The sequence below is a fragment of the Periplaneta americana genome, chromosome 7, assembly GCF_040183065.1.
Source record: "Periplaneta americana isolate PAMFEO1 chromosome 7, P.americana_PAMFEO1_priV1, whole genome shotgun sequence".
In the NCBI taxonomy this organism is placed as follows: Eukaryota; Metazoa; Arthropoda; class Insecta; order Blattodea; family Blattidae; genus Periplaneta; species Periplaneta americana.
In genome coordinates this window covers 163,098,198-163,123,705 of record NC_091123.1, presented here as the reverse complement: position 1 = coordinate 163,123,705, position 25,508 = coordinate 163,098,198, and the positions used below count along the sequence as shown (strand labels likewise).

The following is a 25,508-nucleotide window of genomic DNA, read 5'->3' as shown; positions in this document are numbered from 1 at the left end:
AATGTCAATACGGCGGTTGCTGTCGTCTGCGATACAACGAACTTTTCTGTTGATTTTCAAGTTTGGCATTTTTTCCGGTTATTATATGCTTATTTAAGTTGTGTTAACTCTCGCTAGTGGTTTTATATTTTATTTTATCCGTCTTAGTATTTATTTTATTATTGTAAATATTTTTGTTTTATTATTATTATTATTATTATTATTATTATTATTATTATTATTATTAATGATTTATTTTGTATTACAATCTTTGTATCATTTCTGTCACGATTATTCTATTATTATTATTATTATTATTATTATTATTATTATTATTATTATTATTATTATTATTATTATTATTATTATTATTACTACTATTATTTTATATCATCAGCATTATTATTTGAACCCTGTAAAATTTATGTAGACTACTGGACTGTACCCGAGCACGAGCATATGCTCATTTCGGGTATCTATTCAAATGTAAATAGTAAATAAATTTGAATTGAATTGAATATAAGATTGGTATTTGTCTTAGGCCCGATTATATAAGTCCATCCCCTCCGCCTGGTGCTTCGTACAGAGACGCTTCATTCAGTGGCGGGTATGGCTTCGATCTCGGGACGTCAGTTTCAGAAAGAGTGACAGAAAGAATTTTTTGTTACTTACAAAAAAAGTCTGCTGCTTAATATGTGGGTTTAAAATTGCGCATATAAAACGCTTCAATATTAAACGCCACTTTGATCGGAAGCATAAAGCGGACTTCGGTGATCTTACAAGCATTTATTTATTTACAATTTTAAAAGCTATTTTCGTAATATTTGTGAAAAGATACAAAACAAGATATGTTTATGGTATTTTCGGGGTTCAGTTACTTATTATTTTATTAAGTATCTGGAACTGAACTTGCTTATTTAAAACTTTGAGTGCATATTAGGCCTACTTGATGCGTCCTCTTTCAAAGAAAGATTTTCAGAAGTAACTGCAATGGACAAGGAGATGTGTCTGTTCAATAATCCATTTGTATTTGATGTTACTCAAGCATCAGAGCCACTATAGAGCAGCAAACGAGCACGCCGGTAAAGTCTTTAGGAAAAAATGGATTGGATCTTTTTAAATACCTAAATTTCCTAATCTGCGCACATTTACAATGTGTATTGTATCTATGTTTGGCTCAACTTACTGTTGTTTGCATTTTTTCCCCCCAAAATGAATATGATCAAAAGTATCTCCAGGTCTAGGATCACAGACATGCATTTTAGTTTCAGAATTACTGTTGAGTTGTTCTACTTCAGAGCTTGAGTTGTTCTACTTTAGACCCAAATATATCCTTTTTAGTTAATAACAAAAAAACTCCGACAGCCATAAAAAAAATGAAATTTAGCAGTATAGGCTTATAGTAGTATTTCGTTTCATTCATATCTCATATATTTTGTTTAATATGTTTTAAAGTTAAATGACAATGGAGTTTAGTTACTTTTAGTGTTTTTACAAAGAAACAATTGAGTATGTTGATCCTTATATTGTGTTTAATATGTTTTCAAGTTAAATGACAATGGAGCTTAGTTACTTTTTTATTGGTTAAAAAAAACAATTTATTATAATGATCATTATATTTTTTAATATTGTAAATTTTATTAGTAACAACAATGTAATTTATTCGTCACAACAATAATTCCTTTCTACAATTCGCCTTAAACGCTCTCGTCAACAATTGGATTTTCACTCAACACAGTATTCGTTATAGCACTCCACCGACGACAATGACAATTTACTTGGACTAGTACGAACAACAATGAACTGTTAATCTTAACTAATATTTACAAAGCACTATTTACAAATCAGAACTATCAGTTCTCAGTTCACAGTTCTTCTAGCTCAGTCACTCGAGTTCACAGTATCTCGAACCACAGACCTTCAGAGACAGTCCACTGTACTCGAACTCAGGTCCCTCCAACTGCGGTCCACTGCACTCGAACTCAGGTCCCTCCAACTGCGGTCCAACGCACTCGAACTCAGGCCTTCGGATGCTGATACAGTTGCGGACGCACACTCGAGTCGAACTCCGGTACACAAGACTGGCTTGCTTGCTCTGGCTTACTCACTGACTGATTAACTGAAAACTCTCTTGTCGTTCCTTCGCGTCCGTAATTTATAACCACAGCGACGTAGCCTCGAAAGTTCCACGCGTCTCTAGAGATGGCACTCCAGAAAAATCCAGAGCCCTCTCCTACCAGCACCAGATGCGCGCGCACTCTCTCTCCACTCTCTCGCCGAGTAGGCCCTTCCCCCTTACTTCTCTCCGCCGCGCGCCGTCCCCGCGCGATCTGCTTTCTTGCGGGACGCTGGTCGTGAGTTCGAATCTCACGTCGCTGTCACAATATATTGTACAGTTAAATGACGATGGAGCTTTGTTTTTTCTGTATTATTTTTAAAAAGACACAATTTATTATGTCGATCACAAGGCAGTTCAAGAATTTTTCGTGCACATGTAAAGGAATGGTTATACAATTGAAGAATACATAATTTGCCTAATGGCAGTAGGTGGCTGTAATAATTATTGTATGGCACATATACAGGGACATCATTTTATTTTTACTAACATTTTTAATATTAATCTGGTTATACCTTTCTATTAACGATTGAAACAGGAAACACCGTTTGCTACTCCTTCCACGACTGGAGTTCGATGATACTGGTGTAAAATACAAATCACTTTACTAGGTATAGGAGGGAAGAAAAGTGGTTCATCCATTTATGTAAACTAGGAAATATAGCAATTTTGAGTTTGGTAATTTTCATTAGCTTTTTGTTTAATAAAAATACAGTACTGTATTAACACTTAGTGTTTTTACTCACGAATTGAGCTATCCATTCGGACGTATTAATTATGCAATGTATATTGTACTGTCAACAGCACATTAGCGTACAACATAGAGAATGAAGTTAAATTGAAAAATAATCATAATATGGATATTTAAACACATTTTTGAAAATGGTGGCCGTTCATTTCGATACAGGATTCAGTTCTTTTGTGCATATTATCACACTATAGACTATTGTACCTAATTCCAATTACCAGATTCGTCCTTCGTACGAGTAACTCATGTTGAAATAATTCTGTACCTACTCTATAAAAGAGCACCTTACGTACTGTAAATTCAATCTTCACTTCTGCCCGATCCGAAAAGATAAAATTACTCAGAAATGCTATCTACTGTCCGTTCAAGTGGTTTTGTCGCAGGGTCGTAGAAATACACGTGACAGTTAATTACTTAACGGGGCCCTTTTATTTAAGTTATTTTAAATACTTGTATAATATTACGTAGACGTCCAATTCCTAACAGAAATTAATGTTTTCAGAAAAGAGCTAAGATAGCCCAGCTACTAGACTTTACAGAGAGGCGAACACGAGCAGGTGGGAGAAACCGGGATGCGACGTAGACAAACGGACGACAGTACCTGTGCGAAAATATGATTCAATATTGAAAGCTCTTTCGTCACTGGAAAACGCGAACATATTTTTGGAACGTACTGTTTACTATGACCGTAAGGCTACTGTGACTGTATATGCGGTCTTGGATCTGTGTGGACGACGGTTGAACTTCATTAGTAGAAGCGGTTGGAGTGAAGTACATTAAAAAATTCAGGTGCAATAAAAATTGAAGTAAAAATAAAATGATGTCCCTGTATTACTCACTAAGTAGCCTAATGTATTTAAGACTTAGAATATCTTAGTCTGCTGAAGAACTTACCAGATTAATAGCCACTGCTTCCTTCCATATTTTATCATTGCATATTCCTGCGTTATTTACTACAATATGTAGTTCATCAAACTTTTTGATGGTTTCTTTGAAAGCCTCTGAAATGATAAAGACATACATAAATGAAACCAAAGTTTGAAATTAGACGGCTTTATTTACAATTACTAGCTATGTGTATAATTAGTTAATTACATACAGTACCATACATAAGCAATTAAAATAGTTTTGTGCGAGATCGTGCGTATTTGCTTGTTTTCCGCACAGAACCAATAAGCGGTAAGTGTGAAATACCACATTCAGTATTCCCAACGTAACACACATAACAATTTCCCTCTTCTTACCGCTTAAGCGCGACATTCATTTTACTGCTTTAGGCTTTTAACATATTATTTTTAGAGACGTTTAACATAGTAATAATTATAAATTGGAAACTTACCACTGCAATTTCACCTAAATTGCAATGTTAATTATTGTTTTTAAATATTTGAAAAAATTAAGTAAATTCTACTACTCCACGAAACTTATTGCATTCCTGATACAAGTAACATTAAGGAAGCCGTGAAAAAATCAACAAGATTCCAGATGCCGATGTTATTACTGCAATATGTTATATAAATAATATTGCTAAAATATTAAAATGAAAAAAAAATCATTACATAACCTTACCGTTTGTTTTAAGTTCGCATTTATAGAATGGGGGAAAAAAAAGACAGACGTATATCACGGCCTGCTGGAGTATAGTAAACACAGAAAACATTTTATAGCAACAATGTTGAAGAAAGATATTTTGGTGTTCCGAAGTTGCCGTCATTAAACAGAAACCAACATGGAGATTTCATTGCAACTAATTAGAAATTCGTCTTTCAGGTATGTAATAAACGATCTTCACACAAAATAATATACGATACACGAGCGGTATGTTTGTTTTCATGTTCTCAGAAATAAAAAAAGCTCAACTACGTTTCGCTTTTTCAATCTTTTCCTCGACCATGAAAACGTCAACATACCGCTCTTGTAACGTATATTACTATTCTTTCTTGTTATGATAATAGTATTATTTATTTATTGGTCTGACCCAATATTTGGGTTTGCCCTGCGACACAGAATAGCTCACAATAAAATTTAAAATGAAAAATTATATAAACAGGTTTGAGACAAAAGTGATTAAGACATAAGAAAAAAATAGAACCAAGTATAATTTAAATTGAATGTACGCCATAAAGATGCTTACGAAATATCGTTACAGAAAATTTTATAATGGTGGTGACGATGGCATCTTGAAAATCTTTCGTCAGCTTGTATTTTTCCCTCCACTTTGCAAAGGCTTTCGGAATGGTGCCTCTCGCTCCAAAGAAGAGACCGGTAATTGTGATTTTTTCTATGTTGTATTTCGCCGATAGATACTGAATCGTGGGCTCGTAGATTTTCTTTTTCTCTTCGTTCACTTCAGATGGTTGAGTGGCTGAGATTTCAAATCTGATCGTAGGATCAATTATTTCGGCTGTCTGTTTATTTCTATTTATAGCTATGATATCGATCCTACGATTGCTCCCACCATCAGCAATACAATGAACTTCCTCGTGAACGTCTAGATTTTTGGATCGAAGTGCATCTGCGATCATAGAACGTATGGTGTTGTGACGTTTTATTCTGAGTACTTCTCCCAGTGGACAACTCCCAAGCACATGTGGTAAAGTTTCATACTCACTGCAGTGCCTACAATGGGTTGTGCCTGTAGAGCAACCAGGAAGAGAACGTACTGGTGCCACCATCGCAATCATTTTTAGCATTTCTCTCCACTCTGAACTTGATAATCCTTCATGTTCGATGATCCACGAGTTGGCTGCAGGTACTTCTTCAAACATTACAACTCCTTTTCCTTTCTGGCCGTATGCACAGTATGGGAAGTATTGTGGTTTAGAAAAAAAATATCGACTTATGTTTACGAATGATTTCATTCAAAAAGGATCAATAAAAAATATAATAATTTTCGCCGAACAATTGTAATATTTCATTTTATGTGTAATTTGGGAATTTTATACAAAAAATTTAATTTAAGATAGTAAATTGAGACTAGTATCATCTTCAGTTTAATTTATAAATAATTGCAAGTTAACAGGATATATAGTTATAATCCAACTCCATAAGATCGTATAATACTATTGACGCAGTTTTGTCAGTGTCTTCTTGGCCTTCAAAAGAGAGACTTGGTATGTAGTAAATTCTTTGACCTTACTAAAGCCTTTGATACGGATTCTCATGTTTCTCTCATACGTAAAATTAAGTTTTATGGCTTTGTAAATTAATGCAGTCTTATCTTTGGAACAGATATCAGTATGTTTATATTAATCGAAATAATACATTAGAGCACAAATTGGTTAAGGATGGTGTCCCTCAATGTTCCATTTTGGATCCTGTTCTTTTTATTGTACGTATATTAACAATACCCGCCAACGTTAAAACTGGACATATGATGCCTTACCTTTTTGCAGATGATCTTGCACTAAAAATTAGCTGTAAATTCAGTGATATTATTTCTGTTAATGATCTTCAATTACTTATTCATAACTGGTGCAATGCAAATTCTCTTTCACTTAATAGTGATAAAACTGTAGACATTAAAATTACTTTAAATCGTAATGAAACTTTATCTACAAATTCAACTCGACTTCTTGGCATTCAGATTGAACCTAATCTTGATTGGAACGCTCATGTTAATCACATGGTCGAATAGCTAATGCGCAAAATAGGCGAAAAATTTAGTCAAAAATTTTGTTTCGATACTCCGAAAACTACATTTACAATTCCACACAATTCGTCTGATAACGTAATACCAAGTTCTGTACTGGTGAAGATGGCGCTGATGAATGTGTTTTCGGTGTTCGGGGCAGATGACGCTGAACAGGGGCGGGGCTCGATGTTTACTGTATCTGATCGGTTCGATGTCTCCATAACCACAGTTGAAAGGAAGTGTTGCTATAGGAAGGAAGTGCTGGCTGTGATAGGAAGTGAATTTAAGGTGAAATCACAGTCTACTATATACAGTCACGAAGCTTGGGGTGATTTTTTGCATTTCTCGCGATAGTTGCTAGCCGCTTGGAGCGCTGTGAGTACTAGGAACAATAGATTGTGTCACTGCCATCGTGATCTAATACAGGCCGTAAGGCAGACCATGTGACTCGCTTAACCCAATCACGAAGGGCGGCGTTTCAACCATATAAATTAATTGGAATGCATAAAGAGTAACATATATTTCTCTAAAATGTAGTGTAAGTGCATTAATAGAATTTAAAACAATGATTAGGAGACACTTCAGACATAATTCCTTGCGAATTAAGATGAAATATTATTTTTGGTGTGAAAATTACGTTGTTCGTATGTGTAATACCTGTCTTTATTTCGATTAAATATTGCGAAATTCTTCTACATTCATTTATGCACGAGTCAATAATTTTCAGTTGCACCGCACGACTATTTAGACATCTTGAAATTATAGGTTATGTTTACTGTACCAGTTGCCCATTTCTGTCTAATTTTAGTGGTCTCCAATGCCCTGCCACTACATACAGTATGTATGTTATGTCATATGGAAATTACAGGTTATGTTTACTATATTTAACTTATATTCCTATATTCGCAATTATACATTATAATGAAGCATAATGTCATGTATGACACCAGTCACATTCTATTTGTATTTTAATACTACAATTGAGTACTGAATTATTGTATTTATCTACTACCTAAGAGACAAAGTAACACAATCGTAACTAACTCATAGGAGTGGTATGGTAAATTTTATGTCTACAATTAATGAAGGTAGATGTGCTAAATTAAAATTACAATATAAATTCGTTTTTATCGAACCTCAGAATAGCTTCCATTCTAAACTATGTTCATACGAACAGATTATGTTAACACGTAAAATTCTCTTCACATTAAAATAACACAGTTTCGTAATTATTTCTGCAACATATTGCGCAACAAGAAGTAAACGGAACTTATGGATACATTACACTAAATAAAACTTAGCAATGATACGCAATAAAGTTATAATATTTCACTGAGCTCCATACACTGAAATAGAAAACCCGAACATACATTACGGCCTGGTCTAGATCGAAAAGGCATTGACTGTGCCGTATTTCGCTTTGTTGTGAAAAGTTGTGTAAACTGTGAAATGTTCGTTATCGGTTGTAATAACTGTAAATGGCTAAAATACAATAATTTGAATAATAATATGGAACAAGAAGACGTTTGTGGTACTATAAATATTGTAAGAAAAAGAAGAAGAGTTATCCTTCTTCCGAAAGAGCCAGGAAGGTGAGTTTATAAAATATAATATATGCTTTATGAAAATAATATATAAACCTTATGTATTTCATATTTCAATAGTGGAAGAAAAGTGTTAATTTAAAAAAAAATACGATATCAAAAGTACAATACATTTTATCGTCTGCTGGGGAAAGGGTCTGTGATGAGGCGTTAGTAGCGATCCTGGTGGTTAGCAACTATCTATGGATGCATATTTCAACAGTCTATGTTTGCATATTTAGTAAGTATTGAGCTTCGTGAATGTATATACTAGACTGTGGTGAAATGTCATTTATAAGAACGGTCACAAATCGTGGCGTCTAATGCAATGTTAAGGACAATTTAAAATATAGAAAACATCGTAAAATGAGTGCGGGAAATATTTCGTGGAGATGCGCGAAAAGAAATGTACCGCAATTTTACGGACTAACGCAAATGTTGGTGAAATTAAGTTGGGTGAGTGTTCCAGCAAAACTGTTTTTCCTTCCAAGTTACATAGATGAGTGGCTGCTTTCTTACATCGCTGCAATATTTAAGAAGGATGATAAAGTATATACGTACTAATAATAATAGAGGATTAAGTGTTAATGTATCAGTGTGCAAACTATTTAGTAAAATACTAAAAATAAGATTGGAGAATAGTACAGTACTCTCCCGTATTCGCGCGAGGGTGTGTGTGTGTGTGTGTGTGTGTGTGTGTATGTGCATGTTAACACTACAATTGGGTATACACCCATGGCAGTTATATATAATATACAATAATAAAATTACAATAATTACAGTAATAAAATTATAATAATTAGGGAGCGGATTTTTATGTGCTAAAAATTTAAATATATTAATTTTTTTATGTGCTGAAAAGTACGAAATTATTTGCTAAAAATAAAAAAAAAATATATATATATTTTTTAAATATGACAAAAATACCTTACTTAGCTTAAAAAAAATGTTACTAGGTATTCAGCAACCACACTTGAGTGCTAGTAGTTGGCCGAGAATTGCAGTGAACAACAAAGATCATCTCCAAATTCTCCATCACAAATGCATGCCGATTATCTCTGAACAACGACTTATACTGTGAAAACGATCTTTCCACATCACAGGACACGTACACCGTCAATTTCACCTACAGGCACATCCTCCAATACTTGAGCAACTTTACACATTTTTTTATATCCACTGTTTTTCCTAAACACATTCTGGAATTTGTCCCTTAGTAATTGTGCTTCTGAACCTGGTAGTTTAATTTCCACGGCACGCACCTCCCTGTTTCAGACAACAGGTTTTTCGATGTTCCGAGTTATTTTATGGTGTCACACAAAAAGCTTAAATTTCCTAATAGGAAAGCCAAATCGTTTTTTAAGCAACCATCTTTCAGTGTATCTTGAAGGATATCGATTGACGAAGCCCGATAACAGGAAATCATAACAAGATATATTGCCTTACTTGATAGACATGAGCGAGAGGCGAGAGATTTGTTTAAATTAAATAATGTTCATACCCAGTTCTTATCTGTTGTGTTTCACAAACAAAGCGTGGAATGAAATCATCTTCAGCAACAATAAACATTCCTAATTTTGTGTTACAAGATCTCTCCTCCTTGTCCATGTCAATTTATTCTCTAATAATAACATTGATATGCTGCCTAGCAGTTCTCAGAACTTCAGGCGATACTATTACGAAAATGGATCACGGATACGCCACACAGCGCTTAGAAACACGAAGCAACCAAGAATTCTTAAAAAAGATAACGTACTTCTGAGTGATATAATTGATTTAGTTTTAAAATATTTAAAAGTTCTTGTAAAAATTATTTAAGTAAAAAAACTCCAAGATTTATGTGTTTATAATAGATAGAAAATATGTATTTACATAATTTTTTTGTAAAAATATGTGTTTTTATGTGAAATAAAATTCGGGTTTTAAACTTGAAACTTCATATTCGGAATTTTTAACTTTGTTAATTGTGTTTTATCACACGCAAAAAGAATATTTAATTACATAGGAATCTGCTCCATAATAATAATTACAGCAATAAAACATGAAATAAATGTAAATTTAATTCTAACTATAAATAAATGCAATAAACCTAGGACTATAAATAAAAACTATTCTATAATAACGCCTACTATAAGCAAAACGTAAACCTAACTTATAAGTATTTCTATTAAACCCAACTATATCAACTTAAGTAATTACAAGTCATCTTAATTAATTATATATCATCTTAATTACATATCACAACTTGATAATTATACTGCACTTAAAATTACATTTTCAGTCTAATCTTCTCAACCTTTCCTTAAATGTATTGATTTTGAGAGGACCACCCTGAAAGGCTGCCGCAGGTAAGCTGTCCCAGTGTACTATTGTGCTGCTTACAAAGGAAAATTTTGCCACGTCTGTTCTTTGTTTTCTGCATTGAAACTTCCTAATATGATCAGCCCTGCCTAAGTATGATGGTGTCACTAATCTAGCACTGATGTCGATCCATGCTTTGTGTCCCATTTGTGCCTTAAACAATGCACTCAGTCTGGTTTTTCGTCTCCTTGATTTGAGAAATTCCCACCGTAAGTCTTTTACTATCTCTTCGCCAAGTCCCTTTCCCATTTAAGTTCCGAAACCTAAACTAATATGGGAAATCGCGGATAATAGGCCTAGCGAATCCTATAAATAATAAATTTCATGGCGCGTCCTCAGGTTCCGGATCGAGGAGACGGCCTCCAGATATGGAGGGTAGCTGTGAATATATTGAATAAACAGTCGCGGACAGCCGATGAGGGGTGGTCCTCCAGCTTGGAGGTTGGGCGAAGGGCTGACAACCCATTACTGTAAAAAAAACAGCTTGTTACGAAACTTCAAAATAAGCCTCGGGATGGGAGTGATTCTCTGGCACGACTACAGCAAAGGAATAAGATTATGAGATTTGGTACTTGGAATGTTACAAGTCTATATAGAACAGGAGGGGTAACATTAGTAGTAAAATAACTAGCTAGATATAGAATAGACTTCGTGGGAATACAGGATGTTAGGTTAGATGGTAACGGCATAGCACAAATAGGAGATTACTTGTATTATGGGGAAGGAAACGATAATCACCAATTAGGAATAGGATTCTTTATCTATAAAAGAATAAAATCAGCAGTAAAAAAGATCGAATTTATCAGTGATAGGTTATTGTATTTAGTACTTAGGGGAGAGTCGGGTAGTATCGGACATCGGGTAGTATCGGACAGTGCGTTTCTTTCATGTACCACCATATGGTAGTACCTGAATGACATGGTTACGATTCTCTATGCGACATCACAGAAACGTAACCATGTCAATCAGGTACTATCATCGTGTGGTAGATGAAAGAAACTCACTGTCCGATATTACCCGCTGTCCGATACTACCCGACTCTCCCCTAAGGGTAGATGGTGCGATATCATAGTTATAAATGCTCACGCCCATACAGAAGAGAAAGACGACCATATAAAGGATAGCTTCTGTGAGGAATTGGACACACTCTTGATCAGTTACCTAGATATCACATGAAAATTTAATTGGGAGATTTCAATGCTAAAGTAGGACGGGAGGATATTTTTAAACCAACTATTGGAAAAGAGAGCCTACACGTAACTAGTAAACTAGTAATGATAATGGAGTTAGGTTAGTCAACTTTGCGACATCAAAAAATCTTCTGAACAGGTGGAAAAATTCAAATACCTGGGAACAACAGTAAAAAATATAAATGATACTCGGGAGGAAATTAAACACAGATTAAATATGGGAAATGCCTGTTATTATTCGATTGAGAAGCTTTTATCATCCAGTCTGCTGTCAAAAAATCTGAAAGTTGGAATTTATAAAATAGTTATATTACCGGTTGTTCTTTATGGTTGTGAAACTTGGACTCTCACTTTGAGAGAGGAACATAGGTTAAGGGTGTTTGAGAATAAGGTGCTTAGGAAAATATTTGGGGCTAAGAGGGATGAAGTTACAGGAGAATGGAGGAAGTTATACAACACAGAACTGCACGCATTGTATTCTTCACCTGACATAATTAGGAACATTAAATCCAGACGTTTGCTATGGGCAGGGCACGTAGCACGTATGGGCGAATCCAGAAATGCATATAGAATGTTAGTTGGGAGGCCGGAGGGAAAAAGGCCTTTAGGGAGGCTGAGACGTAGATGGGAAGATAATATTGAAATGGATTTGAGGAAGGTGGGATATGATGATAGAGACTGAATTAATCCTACACAGGATAGGGACCGATGGCGGCCTTATGTGAGCGCTGCAATGAACGTCTGGGTTCCTTAAAAGCCAGTAAGTAAGTAAGTAATAATAATAATAATATTAGTTTCATATTATTGCACTTGTGAAGACGGTCGCTCTCCGTCTTCTATCGCTTCTCAGAGTTTGTCCCAGAAGTCGTTACTCACTCTGTAAAACAACTAATTTATTTGCAGAGAATAAAATGTATTTACCTTCAATTTCTTCCCCTTTGGATACGTCGGTCTTCATAAACAGTACCCGATTTTTTCCAAATTCTTTTTCGAGATCTTGCAGTACTGTTGCAGCCTTAGATGCATTCACGTCGCATATTGAAAGTCCCTGTAAAACAAGTTTTAATTTTTACTTCACCTTAGTTTAGAAAATAATATAGTATTAATGTGTGGCGGAGTAATACTCGAGCTACTAAATGTAGATAGAAATATTCTATGAAAGCCTTCCTACAACTACCATTTTCACAATGTTAAAATATTTACTGCTTTCAGTTTCAAATCCTTTATGTTTATTTAGTAATCTTTTGGTTATTATTAATAGTACTTTACCTTGACTCCCTGTCGAAGAAGCTCTTTGGCGATAGCAAGTCCAATGCCTTGAGCTGCTCCTGTTACAAGGGCTACTTTTCCCTTAGGATCCATTTTAACTAAAAGAAATGAAAACCAAATTTAGTTTGTCCCGTCACTTCAGGTAAGCACAAAATTTAATAGACTATAGACTAGTCCGTATGTTTAATTATTCGCCATGGTTTGTTTGTTATGTATTTATTAGTGTGTTCGTTTCTGTGAAATAAACAGAAATAGCCTCTGATGAAAAGGCAAGTGGGCCTAATAGTTTACTAAAGCACTTACTATGACGTTTCTCAAGATTATTTAGAATGATCTGGTTAATAGATCCATATGCTTTTAGGCCAGGCCTGGGAGGAAATAACTCGATTGGGTCACTGCAGACTAACCCTTAACTCCCTCCTCCACCTTTCCCGGCAGAGACAGTTATGTATCGGACCGATACGAGTAGACATGAAGGCGCATTGCTGAGTGACGGATTGTATAAGTCGCGCATTAAAGCTTTCGGATCTCGCTGGTCGCCTAAAATCCACCACTGATGCACAATGTTTTACTGTGTGTTATAAAGCGGTGAAGCGAAAAGGACATGTGCAGGGGTATTTTCTTTATTTCCCCTTCGTCTTTATGCTCAAGGCTGTTATAGATCACACTCGTATGAATACAATTAAGTAATTAGGTGAATGTTATTTATGTCCCGCCCACTATAGGAGACATCCTAAACACTACACTAATCCTAAACATTTAGTATAACTTGTTGCTTGTGTAGGCAGTCTTCTACATTACATTTGCGAAAATTTGTTTATAGCTCAACATTGGCAGTGATAAAAGTGTGATATATTCGGGTGAAACGAGCGTTGAGCGACTTCCGCCGATTTTGGAATAGACACCGACGCACTTGAACTGCCAACATAGAAAACAAAACATCACACTCAATCGCTTTCACCTTCATCTTGACGGGATAATAAAAGCCTAAACTAACCTAACCTATCCTAAGTGCGTCGGTGTCTATTCCAAAATCGGCGGAAGTCGCTCAACGCTCGTTTAACCAATATTCGTTCAGTGGGCAGTGGATACTCTACATTGACCAGTAATGAAAACTTTTGAAAAATAGAGAAAAAACTAAATTCATATTGCAGAAAATAAAAATATACACAACTTAGCTTACCATACGAAGTTGGGGGTGTACAGATACGAAAAGAAAAATTGGAGCTCCCTTATTGTGTTATGTGCATTAAAAAAGGAATCTCTGTATATTATGCTACTTGTGGACAGTCGTGCGAAATTGTTGCTTTACATACAGGTGGACTCCCATCAAGACTAGCACCAAATTTCAATTCCGTATCTGTACGCGTTCGTGGAGAGGAAGTTGGGCGGTTGACATTAACAGTATGGAGACTGGAAAATGACCGCGAAGTATGGAAATTTTGAACCAGAGGGAGCCGTTAGAATCTATGAAACCACATTATTATTACTACAACTACGTATTATTATTATTACCAGATGCGGCGCAGGGTATCGAAATGCATTAAGTTACGATCGCACTCACCACTGTGTTGTGTAGATCAAGGGGAATGGGAGAGTGAGAGTGCAATTACTTCTTGTCTCAACATATAAACATTGCCACAGTAGGACACAAAATAAATGTTCACGTTTACAAATATAATATACACAGTACATTTCTAGTACAAAAAATGAATGCCTAACATTGCACGTTACAAGTTTTAATAATATAAAATAATCATTTGTGTGTGAACAGAATAGAAAAAAAATATATACAGTACTTACATAAAATACATTTGTTAACAATTCAGTGCACCGAATTACAAGGTACATAAAATTTTTTCAAGAAACGCCTTGAAATATTTTTGAAAGGGATGTTGGCATGTACCAGCATTATACAGAAATGCCGATGAAATTCTTTTTCAAGTTTTATGTCTGATTTTGATTTTGAAGGCCAGGTTTGACTGTATAATTAAATATTTCCCATCTACCGCTTACTATTACACTGCTTTTGAAAGAATTGAGTGCTATCTTTCCTTATACTGTTTTAACAATTTCCAAAATTCAGTGTTTCTTTTTCCTTTACTAAGGAAATATTCCTTTCCGAACTTCTCTATAGGTTCGTTCTAAAGGGAATGTTGGTGCTCTTATTTCTCGACATTTTCCTCACTAGTGTGAATTAAGAAACAGTGAAATTAACACTAACACAAATATGTAAGTATAAATAATCAAATAAATGAAAATAAATAAAATATACTTGTTTACTTATAGGATCTCAAGTACGTGTGGTGATTGCAAGGACCCACGCCAAGCAGAATTAAAAAGGCGGTAATGTAATTTCTTACGAAACCAACTGTACTCTCACAGTGCCTTCCCACCCCATGGGTCATGACGTCCTGTATAATCCGTGCGTTCCGAACTTCAGTCTCGAGAAATCGGTGACCCTAGGGTGCAGTCTGATTATTACTTACTTACTGGATTTTAAGGAACCCGGAGGTACATTGCCGTCCTCACATAAGCCCGCCATTGGTCCCTATCCTGAGCAAGATTAATCCAGTCTCTACCATCATATCCCACCTCTCTCAAATCCATTTTAATATATAATTCCCATCTACGTCTTGGCTTCCCCAAAAGTCTTTTTCCCTCCGGCCTCCCAACTAACACTCTATATGCATTTCTAGATTTACCCATACGTGCTACATGCCCTGCCCATCTCAAACGTCTGGATTTAATGTTCCTAATAATGTCAGGTGAAGAATACAATGCGTGGAGTTCTGTGTTGGGTAACATTCTCCATTCTCCTACAACTTCATCCCTCTTAGCCCCAAATATTTTCCTAAGCACTTATTCTCAAACACCCTTACCCTATGTTCCTCTCTCAAAGTGAGATTCCAAGTTTCACAGCCATAAAGAACAACCGGCAATATAACTGTGTTATAAATTCTAACTTTCAGATGTTTTGACAACAGACTGGATGATAAAAGCTTCTCAGCCGAATAATAACACGCATTTCCCATATTTTTCTGCCGAGTATCATTTATATTTGTTACTGTTGCTCCCAGGTATTTGAATTTTTCCACCTCGTCAAAGGATAAATTTCCAATTTTTATATTTCCATTTCGTACAATATTCTTGTCACGAGACATAATCATATACTTTGTCTTTCGGGAATTTACTTCCAACCCTATTTCTTTACTTGCTTCAGATAAAATTTCCGTGTTTTCCCTAATCGTTTGTGGATTTTCTCCTAACATATTCACGTCATCCTCATAGACAAGCAGCTGATGTAACCCGTTCAATTCCAAACCCTCTCTGTTATCCTGGACTTTCCTAATGGTATACTCTAGCTAGAGCAAAGTAGAAAGTAAAGGTGATAGTGCATCTCCTTGCTTTAGTCCACAGCTGATTATTAGTAATTTTATTATTTGAATTTCTATTGAAATTATAATAATCACAACGAAAAATATACTCCCTCGCTATAACTATTAATAAAAAATTCACAGTAACTAAAATATTTGTTTAAATTCTTTAAAATAGAGAAACAAAAAATATATAACATAATTGAATAAATCTACTACTACTACTACTTTCGTTACTACATTCACATTACTGCTACTAATACCACTCTCACCACTCACACTGTTGTCACTGCCACTGCCACTGCCAGTACTACTACAAGGTATAACAGTCTTTCTAGAATCTAGACGAATGAACATTTGTAATAGAAGCTATGCGACTTAATCACCACACGAGGGCGGGCAGTGTCAGGCAGTTAGAAGTTAGATAACGCAGACATGCTATTTTATCAAGTGAAAGTACAGTCATTACTTGAGCAAATACTGTATAATGACGGCTTTCTGTTGACTTATTATGTAATTATTGAGTGTAATTAGTTACCACTGCCACCGAATATTTACCCATTTGCAGTGTGAATAAATACATACATACCACATTTTTTAAAATTCATATTATATGTCATATTATGTATCATGAACTGTAATATACTATACTATGATATATCATAATATTTGTATAACTTAAATTATATATTACTAAATGTACTATAATAACTTATAATGCAATATAAATATCGAATAAATACTCTAATATAATGTACCTGAGAAAGATTTTCTTTAAGTTGTATTAATTTGTGGTCATATCATATCATATCATATCATATCATATCATATCATATCATATCATATCATATCATATCATATCATATCATATCATATCATATCATATCATATCATATATCATATCATATCATATATTATATTATATTATATATTAACAGGCTGACAATAATGCACTTTGTGAATCGGATATGAGAATTAGCTACAAAATTTGGCACGAAATTGCAAAGGAATTGAAAACATTCAACGAAGGTAACTTCATCAAGCGATGTTTAACTATATTGGCAGATGAACTCTGTCCACAGCAAGTAGGGGAAGTGGAAGCCATAAGCCTCTCTTGTAGAACCGTGATGAGGAGATTGCAGTATGTGCGTATGAGTTATGTAAGTAAGCCTAATGATTTGTGTGTGTGCATAGAGCGAAGTTTATTTCATTAAATTAATAAGAGTGTTGTAAAGTCTGTACTGTACAATGGATTGATGTAATATCCTTATAAACTGTTATGTACTGACAGACTGAATGACTAGAACAACCGTGGCTCTTGTTATATTAATGCAGGGAAGGTAGTTGTACTGCGAGTCCGCCACTGCGTGAGCGTTCTGCTCTGGCTTGGAATTGAAGTGCCTTGCGGAGCGAGAGCAGCTCTGGCCGACTAAATGGAGCCGCTCTCATGCCCGGCCCTGGTTAGTGGTGTAATGTTATCTCTCCTTCTTAGTGTTGTCCCTGATCAGGGGTGTTACCAATTTTAGCGACAAGTTGCTAGTTCTAGCGGTTTTGAGGGGAAATTACGAAATAGCGACCAACGATTTTTCTGGAGTTTTTTATTAATAATTTGGTGATATAGTTAGTGATTTTTATGTTTTATCATCTTACATGTTTTTAATAACATGTATTTGGAAACAATAATTTTACATTTTTAATATGTATGTATGTATGTATGTATGTATGTATGTATGTATGTATGTATGTATGTATGTATGTATGTATGTATGTATGTATGTAAATGTTAAAAGTTATGTTTTATTTAACGACGGTCGCAACTACCGAAGTTATATCTTCGTTGCCGGTGTGCCGGAATTTTTGTCTCGCCAGTAAATCTACTGACATGAGCCTTTCGCATTTAAGCACACTTAAATGCCATCGACCTGGCCCGGGATCGAACCCGCAACCTCGGGCATAGAAGGCCAGCGCTATACCGACTGCGGTAACCAGGCCGTATGTATGTATGTATGTATGTATGTATGTATGTATGTATGTATGTATGTATGTATGATTAACAGTACAATTGAGTATATACCCTGTGGCGGTGATACATAATATACAACTACTAAATCCACAATTTGGGACATCTGGCTGATATCTACGGCTGACCACTAGGATCCAGAATACAAAGCAGAGATTAACTTTAAAATAAAATACAATATTATTTGCGGAGAGAATATAGAACAATAATAAATTTAAAAATAAAATACAGTTTGATTTCGGAGAATCTATACAAATAATAATTCTGTAGCCGTAATTTTTCTGGTGATTTTCGATTTTCCAAAAATAATTGGTCCTAACATATATAATTAACCACACTGAAACCGAAAATCGCTTTTTTGAAATTTTTGTTTGTATGTCTGTCTGTATGTTTGTTACTTTTTCACGCGATAATGGCTGAACGGATTTCGATGAAAATTGGAATATAAATTAAGTTCGTTGTAACTTAGATTTTAGGCTATATGGCATTCAAAATACATTATTTAAAAGGGGGGTTGTAAGGGGGCCTGAATTAAATAAATCGAAATATCTCGCTTATTATTGATTTTTGTGAAACATGTTACATAACAAAAGTTTCTTTAAAAATAATTTTCGATAAGGTTTATTCCTTGAAAAATTTTGATAGGACTGATATTTAATGAGAAAAATTAGTTTTAAAATTAAAATAACTGCCACGGCCATGTAATGAATTAAAAAACAAATGACTTCGTCTATAAGGGGCCTTGGACAGCAACAATCGAAAGCTATGAAAGATAGCCTACAGAGAATGTTTCTGTGTTTGTATGAGGTAATATCGGAAGCTAAATTAACCGATTTGTATAATTAATTATTATTTCACCATTGGAAAGTGTAGTTTCTCTAGATGGACATAATGCTATAATGTTATTACAGTAACTTCTGATATAATATAATGTAATGTAATATAATATAATATAATATAATATAATATAATATAATATAATATAATATAATATAATATAATATAATATATGTAATGTAATATTATATAATATAATTTAAGTTATTTGAAGGATTTAGAACCATAGTGGGCCAAACGCCATTTACTGAATACGTAGAAAACAAGGGTTAAAATTAAGTTATTACCATAATTCAATTAAAACCTATAACAAGTGAAATAAAATATACACATTAAATCTAAATGATGTCAATCTTCATTAAACTATGGTTGCATGTAATAAAAATTAAGAAACTTGTTAAAGGAATTGTCATTGCACCAAATGAGTGTCTGTGGACCAAAATGATCGCATTTTAATTATTTGGATGCAATTTAAATTAAGTAACATATTAAACGATTTATCCTTCTATCAAACACGAATGTTCCCTGCATCAAATGTCCTATTTTAATTATGTAATTACTTTATATTTATTTCTAACGGGTACAGCGGAGCGCACGGGTACGGCTAGTAATACAATACATACAGTAATATAGTAATAAAATTACAATAATTACAGCAATAAAAGAAAATAGCCTTTACAGTCTTCTACCCTGAGATCGGTTCACTTCGCTTGATTTATTTAGAGGCGTTTCCATTTTACAAACAATTACATGCCGAAACAACTACTTTTACGTTTAGTATATAACACCAATTAAATAATATAAATTATAAATGTTCGCCAAGATTTACTACCTACACTACACTTCAGTTGAGGCAATAACTGAACTTATGTAATACTGCCACAACGATATTATATTGCATTGATGTGAAAATTGGACTGAACTGTACCGCTATGCCTGAGTTACTAGATTGCGTCACATGAATCATTCCGAGCTATTGTCTTCGCTGCCACCAGTAATCCTTCGTCAGACAAGTAAAGCTACCAGTATTAAACGTTAATTAAAAACAATTGCACTCTTTTCAGGGCTAGGATTCTTAGATAAATAAATATTTTATTTGCAGTGTAATAGAAACTCGTAATTGTGTTTTAAGTCTCGGACAAAGTCACCTGAGCACATATTTTAAATTTTATTTCACATAAAAACACGTATTTTGAATTTTAAAAATTTAAATACATATTTTCAAATATTCACATAAAACACGAAAATAAGTTTTCATCAAATAATTTTCGACAAGAGCCTCATTTCACTCTTTTCAGGGCTAGGATTCTTAGATAAATAAATATTTTATTTGCAGTGTAATAGAAACTCGTAATTGTGTTTTAAGTCTCGGACAAAGTCACCTGAGCACATATTTTAAATTTTATTTCACATAAAAACACGTATTTTGAATTTTAAAAATTTAAATACATATTTTCAAATATTCACATAAAACATGAAAATAAGTTTTCATCAAATAATTTTCGACAAGAGCCTCATTTCACTCTTTTCAGGGCTAGGATTCTTAGATAAATAAATATTTTATTTGCAGTGTAATAGAAACTCGTAATTGTGTTTTAAGTCTCGGACAAAGTCACCTGAGCACATATTTTAAATTTTATTTCACATAAAAACACGTATTTTGAATTTTAAAAATTTAAATACATATTTTCAAATATTCACATAAAACATGAAAATAAGTTTTCATCAAATAATTTTCGACAAGAGCCTCATTGCACTCTTTTCAGGGCTAGGATTCTTAGATAAATAAATATTTTATTTGCAGTGTAATAGAAACTCGTAATTGTGTTTTAAGTCTCGGACAAAGTCACCTGAGCACATATTTTAAATTTTATTTCACATAAAAACGCGTATTTTGAATTTTAAAAATTTAAATACATATTTTCAAATATTCACATAAAACATGAAAATAAGTTTTCATCAAATAATTTTCGACAAGAGCCTCATTGCACTCTTTTCAGGGCTAGGATTCTTAGATAAATAAATATTTTATTTGCAGTGTAATAGAAACTCGTAATTGTGTTTTAAGTCTCGGACAAAGTCACCTGAGCACATATTTTAAATTTTATTTCACATAAAAACACGTATTTTGAATTTTAAAAATTTAAATACATATTTTCAAATATTCACATAAAACATGAAAATAAGTTTTCATCAAATAATTTTCGACAAGAGCCTCATTTCACTCTTTTCAGGGCTAGGATTCTTAGATAAATAAATATTTTATTTGCAGTGTAATAGAAACTCGTAATTGTGTTTTAAGTCTCGGACAAAGTCACCTGAGCACATATTTTAAATTTTATTTCACATAAAAACACGTATTTTGAATTTTAAAAATTTAAATACATATTTTCAAATATTCACATAAAACACGAAAATAAGTTTTCATCAAATAATTTTCGACAAGAGCCTCATTGCACTCTTTTCAGGGCTAGGATTCTTAGATAAATAAATATTTTATTTGCAGTGTAATAGAAACTCGTAATTGTGTTTTAAGTCTCGGACAAAGTCACCTGAGCACATATTTTAAATTTTATTTCACATAAAAACACGTATTTTTAATTTTAAAAATTTAAATACATATTTTCAAATATTCACATAAAACATGAAAATAAGTTTTCATCAAATAATTTTCGACAAGAGCCTCATTTCACTCTTTTCAGGGCTAGGATTCTTAGATAAATAAATATTTTATTTGCAGTGTAATAGAAACTCGTAATTGTGTTTTAAGTCTCGGACAAAGTCACCTGAGCACATATTTTAAATTTTATTTCACATAAAAACACGTATTTTGAATTTTAAACATTTAAATACATATTTTCAAATATTCACATAAAACATGAAAATAAGTTTTCATCAAATAGTTTTCGACAAGAGCCTCATTTCACTCTTTTCAGGGCTAGGATTCTTAGATAAATAAATATTTTATTTGCAGTGTAATAGAAACTCGTAATTGTGTTTTAAGTCTCGGACAAAGTCACCTGAGCACATATTTTAAATTTTATTTCACATAAAAACACGTATTTTGAATTTTAAAAATTTAAATACATATTTTCAAATATTCACATAAAACATGAAAATAAGTTTTCATCAAATAATTTTCGACAAGAGCCTCATTGCACTCTTTTCAGGGCTAGGATTCTTAGATAAATAAATATTTTATTTGCAGTGTAATAGAAACTCGTAATTGTGTTTTAAGTCTCGGACAAAGTCACCTGAGCACATATTATAAATTTTATTTCACATAAAACACGTATTTTTAATTTTAAAAATTTAAATACATATTTTCAAATATTCACATAAAACATGAAAATAAGTTTTCATCAAATAATTTTCGACAAGAGCCTCATTTCAGATTAATCATTACGCGAATGTTCAGTGCAGTTGCTTACGACACTGAAAGTGGAAGTACTTCAAGTGTCTAGAAGTCCGAAGTTTAGAATGTTAAATGTTATGTTTTATTTAACGACGCTCGCAACTGCAGAGGTTATATCAGCGTCGCCGGATGTGCCGGAATTTTGTCCCGCAGAAGTTCTTTTACATGCCAGTAAATCTACTGACACGAGCCTGTCGCATTTAAGCACACTTAAATGCCATAGACCTGGCCCGGGATCGAACCCGCAACCTTGGGCATTAAAGGCCAGCGCTATACCAACTCGCCAACCAGGTCGCCCCGAAGTTTTGAGGGATATGAATAATTTCAAGGGAAAAAATTGTGCCGGGACCGGTTATCGATCCCAGGACCTTTGACTTTGAGCACCAACGCTCTATCGACTGAGTTACCAAGGAACTACAACCGACACCGTCTCAATTTTTCCCTTTATATCCACACACCTCAAGTGGGCTGATAAGACACCAGAAACCCAACTTTGAGTGCACACAAACTCAAAGTGTGACATAAATAATTGTAGTTTTCTGTTAACGTACCTACAGTGACATTATATATTATGCAAATCTGGCTTTTAGGTTTAGCTGCCTGTGAAGCAGAATCTTTGGTTTTGCGCACTAGCGCTCTACCAACTGAGCTACCCAGGAACTACAACCAACACCGTCTAAATTTCAAGAGCGATATGTTCGGCATTCTGAATCGATTAGTAACATAGTTGTGAGTCTTTTTTTTTTTGCTAATTCGGAGTTGCGCTTGAGCATGTGTTCGATTCCCGCTTGGCCTGATTACTTTGTAGGATTTTTTTCCGAGGTTTTCCTCAACTGGAAAGCGAGTGTCAGGTAATAACATGGCGAATAATTTGTCTCTTCTCTCCAAATATTTCGCTCTCTCCAATTCCAGTGACTTTAAATAATCTACAGGGACATCATTTTATTTTACTTCAACTTTTATTGTACCTGAGCTTTTGAATATACTTCACTCCCACCCCTTCTACTAACTAAGATCCAACTGTCCACACAGAACTAAGGCCGCAGTACTGAGTTAGTGATTATAGTACGTTTCAGAAATATGTTCGCGTTTTCCAGTGACGAAAATTTCCAATATTGAATCATATTTTCGCACAGGTACTGTCGTCCGTTTGCCTACGTCGCATCCCGATTTCCCCCACCTGCTTCTGCTCGCTCCGCTGTAAAGACTATGGCTGGGCTGTCTTAGCTCTTTTCTGAAAACATTAATTTCTGTTAGAAATTAATTGGACGTCCACGTAATATTATGCAACTGTTTAAAATAACTTAAATAAAAGGGCCTCGCTAAGTAATTAACTATCACGTGATTCACCCCCTTTCTACGATCCTGCGACATAACCACTTGGACGGACAGTAGATAGCATGTCTGAGTAATTTTATCTGTGCGGCTCGGGCAGAAGTGAAGATTGAATTTACAGTACGTAAGATACTCTTTTATAGAGTAGGTACAGTATTATTTCAACATGAGTTACTAAGTATGAAGGACGAAACTGGTAATTGGAATTAGATGCAAAAGTCTATAGTGCGATAATAGGCACAAAAGACCTGTATCGAAATGAACGGCCACCATTTTAAAAAATGTGTTTAAATATCCATATTATGATTATTTTTATTTTTAACTTCATTCTCTATATCGTACGCTAATGTGCTGTAGACAGTATAATATACACTGCATAATGAATACGTTCGCATGGATAACTCAGTTCGTGAGTAATAAACTTACTGTGAATACTGTACTGTATTTTGATTAAACAAAACCTAATGAAAATTATTACACTCAAAATCGCGATATTTCCTACTTTACGTAAATGGATGAGCTACTTTTCTTCCCTCCTGTACCTAGTAAAGCGATCTGTTTGTATTTTACGCCAGTATCATCGAACTCTAGTCATGGAAGGAGGTAACAAACGGTGTTTCCGGGTCTCAATCATTAATCCAAAGGTATAGCCAGGTTAATATTAAAAATGTTAGTAAAAATAAAATGCTGTCCCTGTAGTAGTTGATACAGCGTCATAAAATAACAGATTATAAAGAATTACTTACCTTTTGAAGCAAGCAAGGTGATGAAAACTGAAGGATACTATGCGCAGACTGGTAAAACACTGTGTACTCTTATGTAGTGACTGCTAGAATGTTTGAAACCTAATTGCAAAACCATTACGTTTAAAATAATAATTATAGAACATATTGAAATAAACTAGCTATTTTTATGAATACTTGGCGGATAACGAGGTTATGTAATTAGACGTTCCTTAAGTCAAAGTTCTCACGCGAAGTCCAACTTACTGCTAGCGTGAAATCTCATCATCATTATCATTATCGTCGTCATTATTGGAATATTATTCTTTATTATTTTAATCAGTTATTTAAGAACGTACCAAATGCACGATTATTTGAAGCCGATAAAATTGGTGATAGCGAAGTGTATTTTTGCAAGATAAATTCGAGAATTTGTCATGATACTACACTCACTGATCTTGCCAGACTTCTCATGTTGGTTAGTGTTTATGTAATGTGGAAAGTGGATGATTACATAACAGAGATTTGTACTACTACTTATAAGATTAATTTCTTATTGGAGTAGAATGTCTATTATCTGAGCCGTTAATATTTTTTTTCGATTTATCTTAAGAAAAAGATTACGAAATACAATTTCAGTTGCATTAGTTTGTTTACAAACCAATACCTTGTTTGTTTGTTATATCTTATCATATTTCAAAATAATGCAGTTATTATCTTCTGTATTGTAAATATAATAGTGGAAAACGGGGTTAAGTCAAATCGTAAGATACTGTACTCCAACCACGAGAAAGTCTCTGCGGAATGAGACGAAGCGGGGTAATGCTGTGAATGAATGTTGATGTCATAAGGTTACACACGTGGGTACTCGTATCTCTATTGGCTGACTCTCACAGCACAAACCATAACATTGATGCACACA

General features: G+C 34.1%; 1 protein-coding gene across 3 annotated transcripts in view; it reads right to left on the bottom strand.

Moving 5' to 3' along the window:
- The window catches only part of LOC138703666 (15-hydroxyprostaglandin dehydrogenase [NAD(+)]-like), a 54,518-nt gene that overhangs the window by 17,333 nt on the left and 11,677 nt on the right, over positions 1-25,508 (bottom strand). Inside the window, exons 1-4 of one of the 3 annotated variants that reach the window (XM_069831739.1) lie at positions 24,611-24,764; positions 12,881-12,978; positions 12,533-12,659; positions 3,738-3,844 (exon numbers count right to left, since the gene is read on the bottom strand). In XM_069831739.1, coding sequence (XP_069687840.1) covers positions 3,738-3,844; positions 12,533-12,659; positions 12,881-12,973 — 327 coding nt within the window. In that variant the 5' untranslated portion in view covers positions 12,974-12,978; positions 24,611-24,764. Of the gene's footprint in view, positions 1-3,737; positions 3,845-12,532; positions 12,660-12,880; positions 12,979-16,536; positions 16,556-24,610; positions 24,765-25,508 lie in introns of those variants that run through there. The other 2 variants (XM_069831743.1, XM_069831740.1) reach the window with 2 other exon arrangements.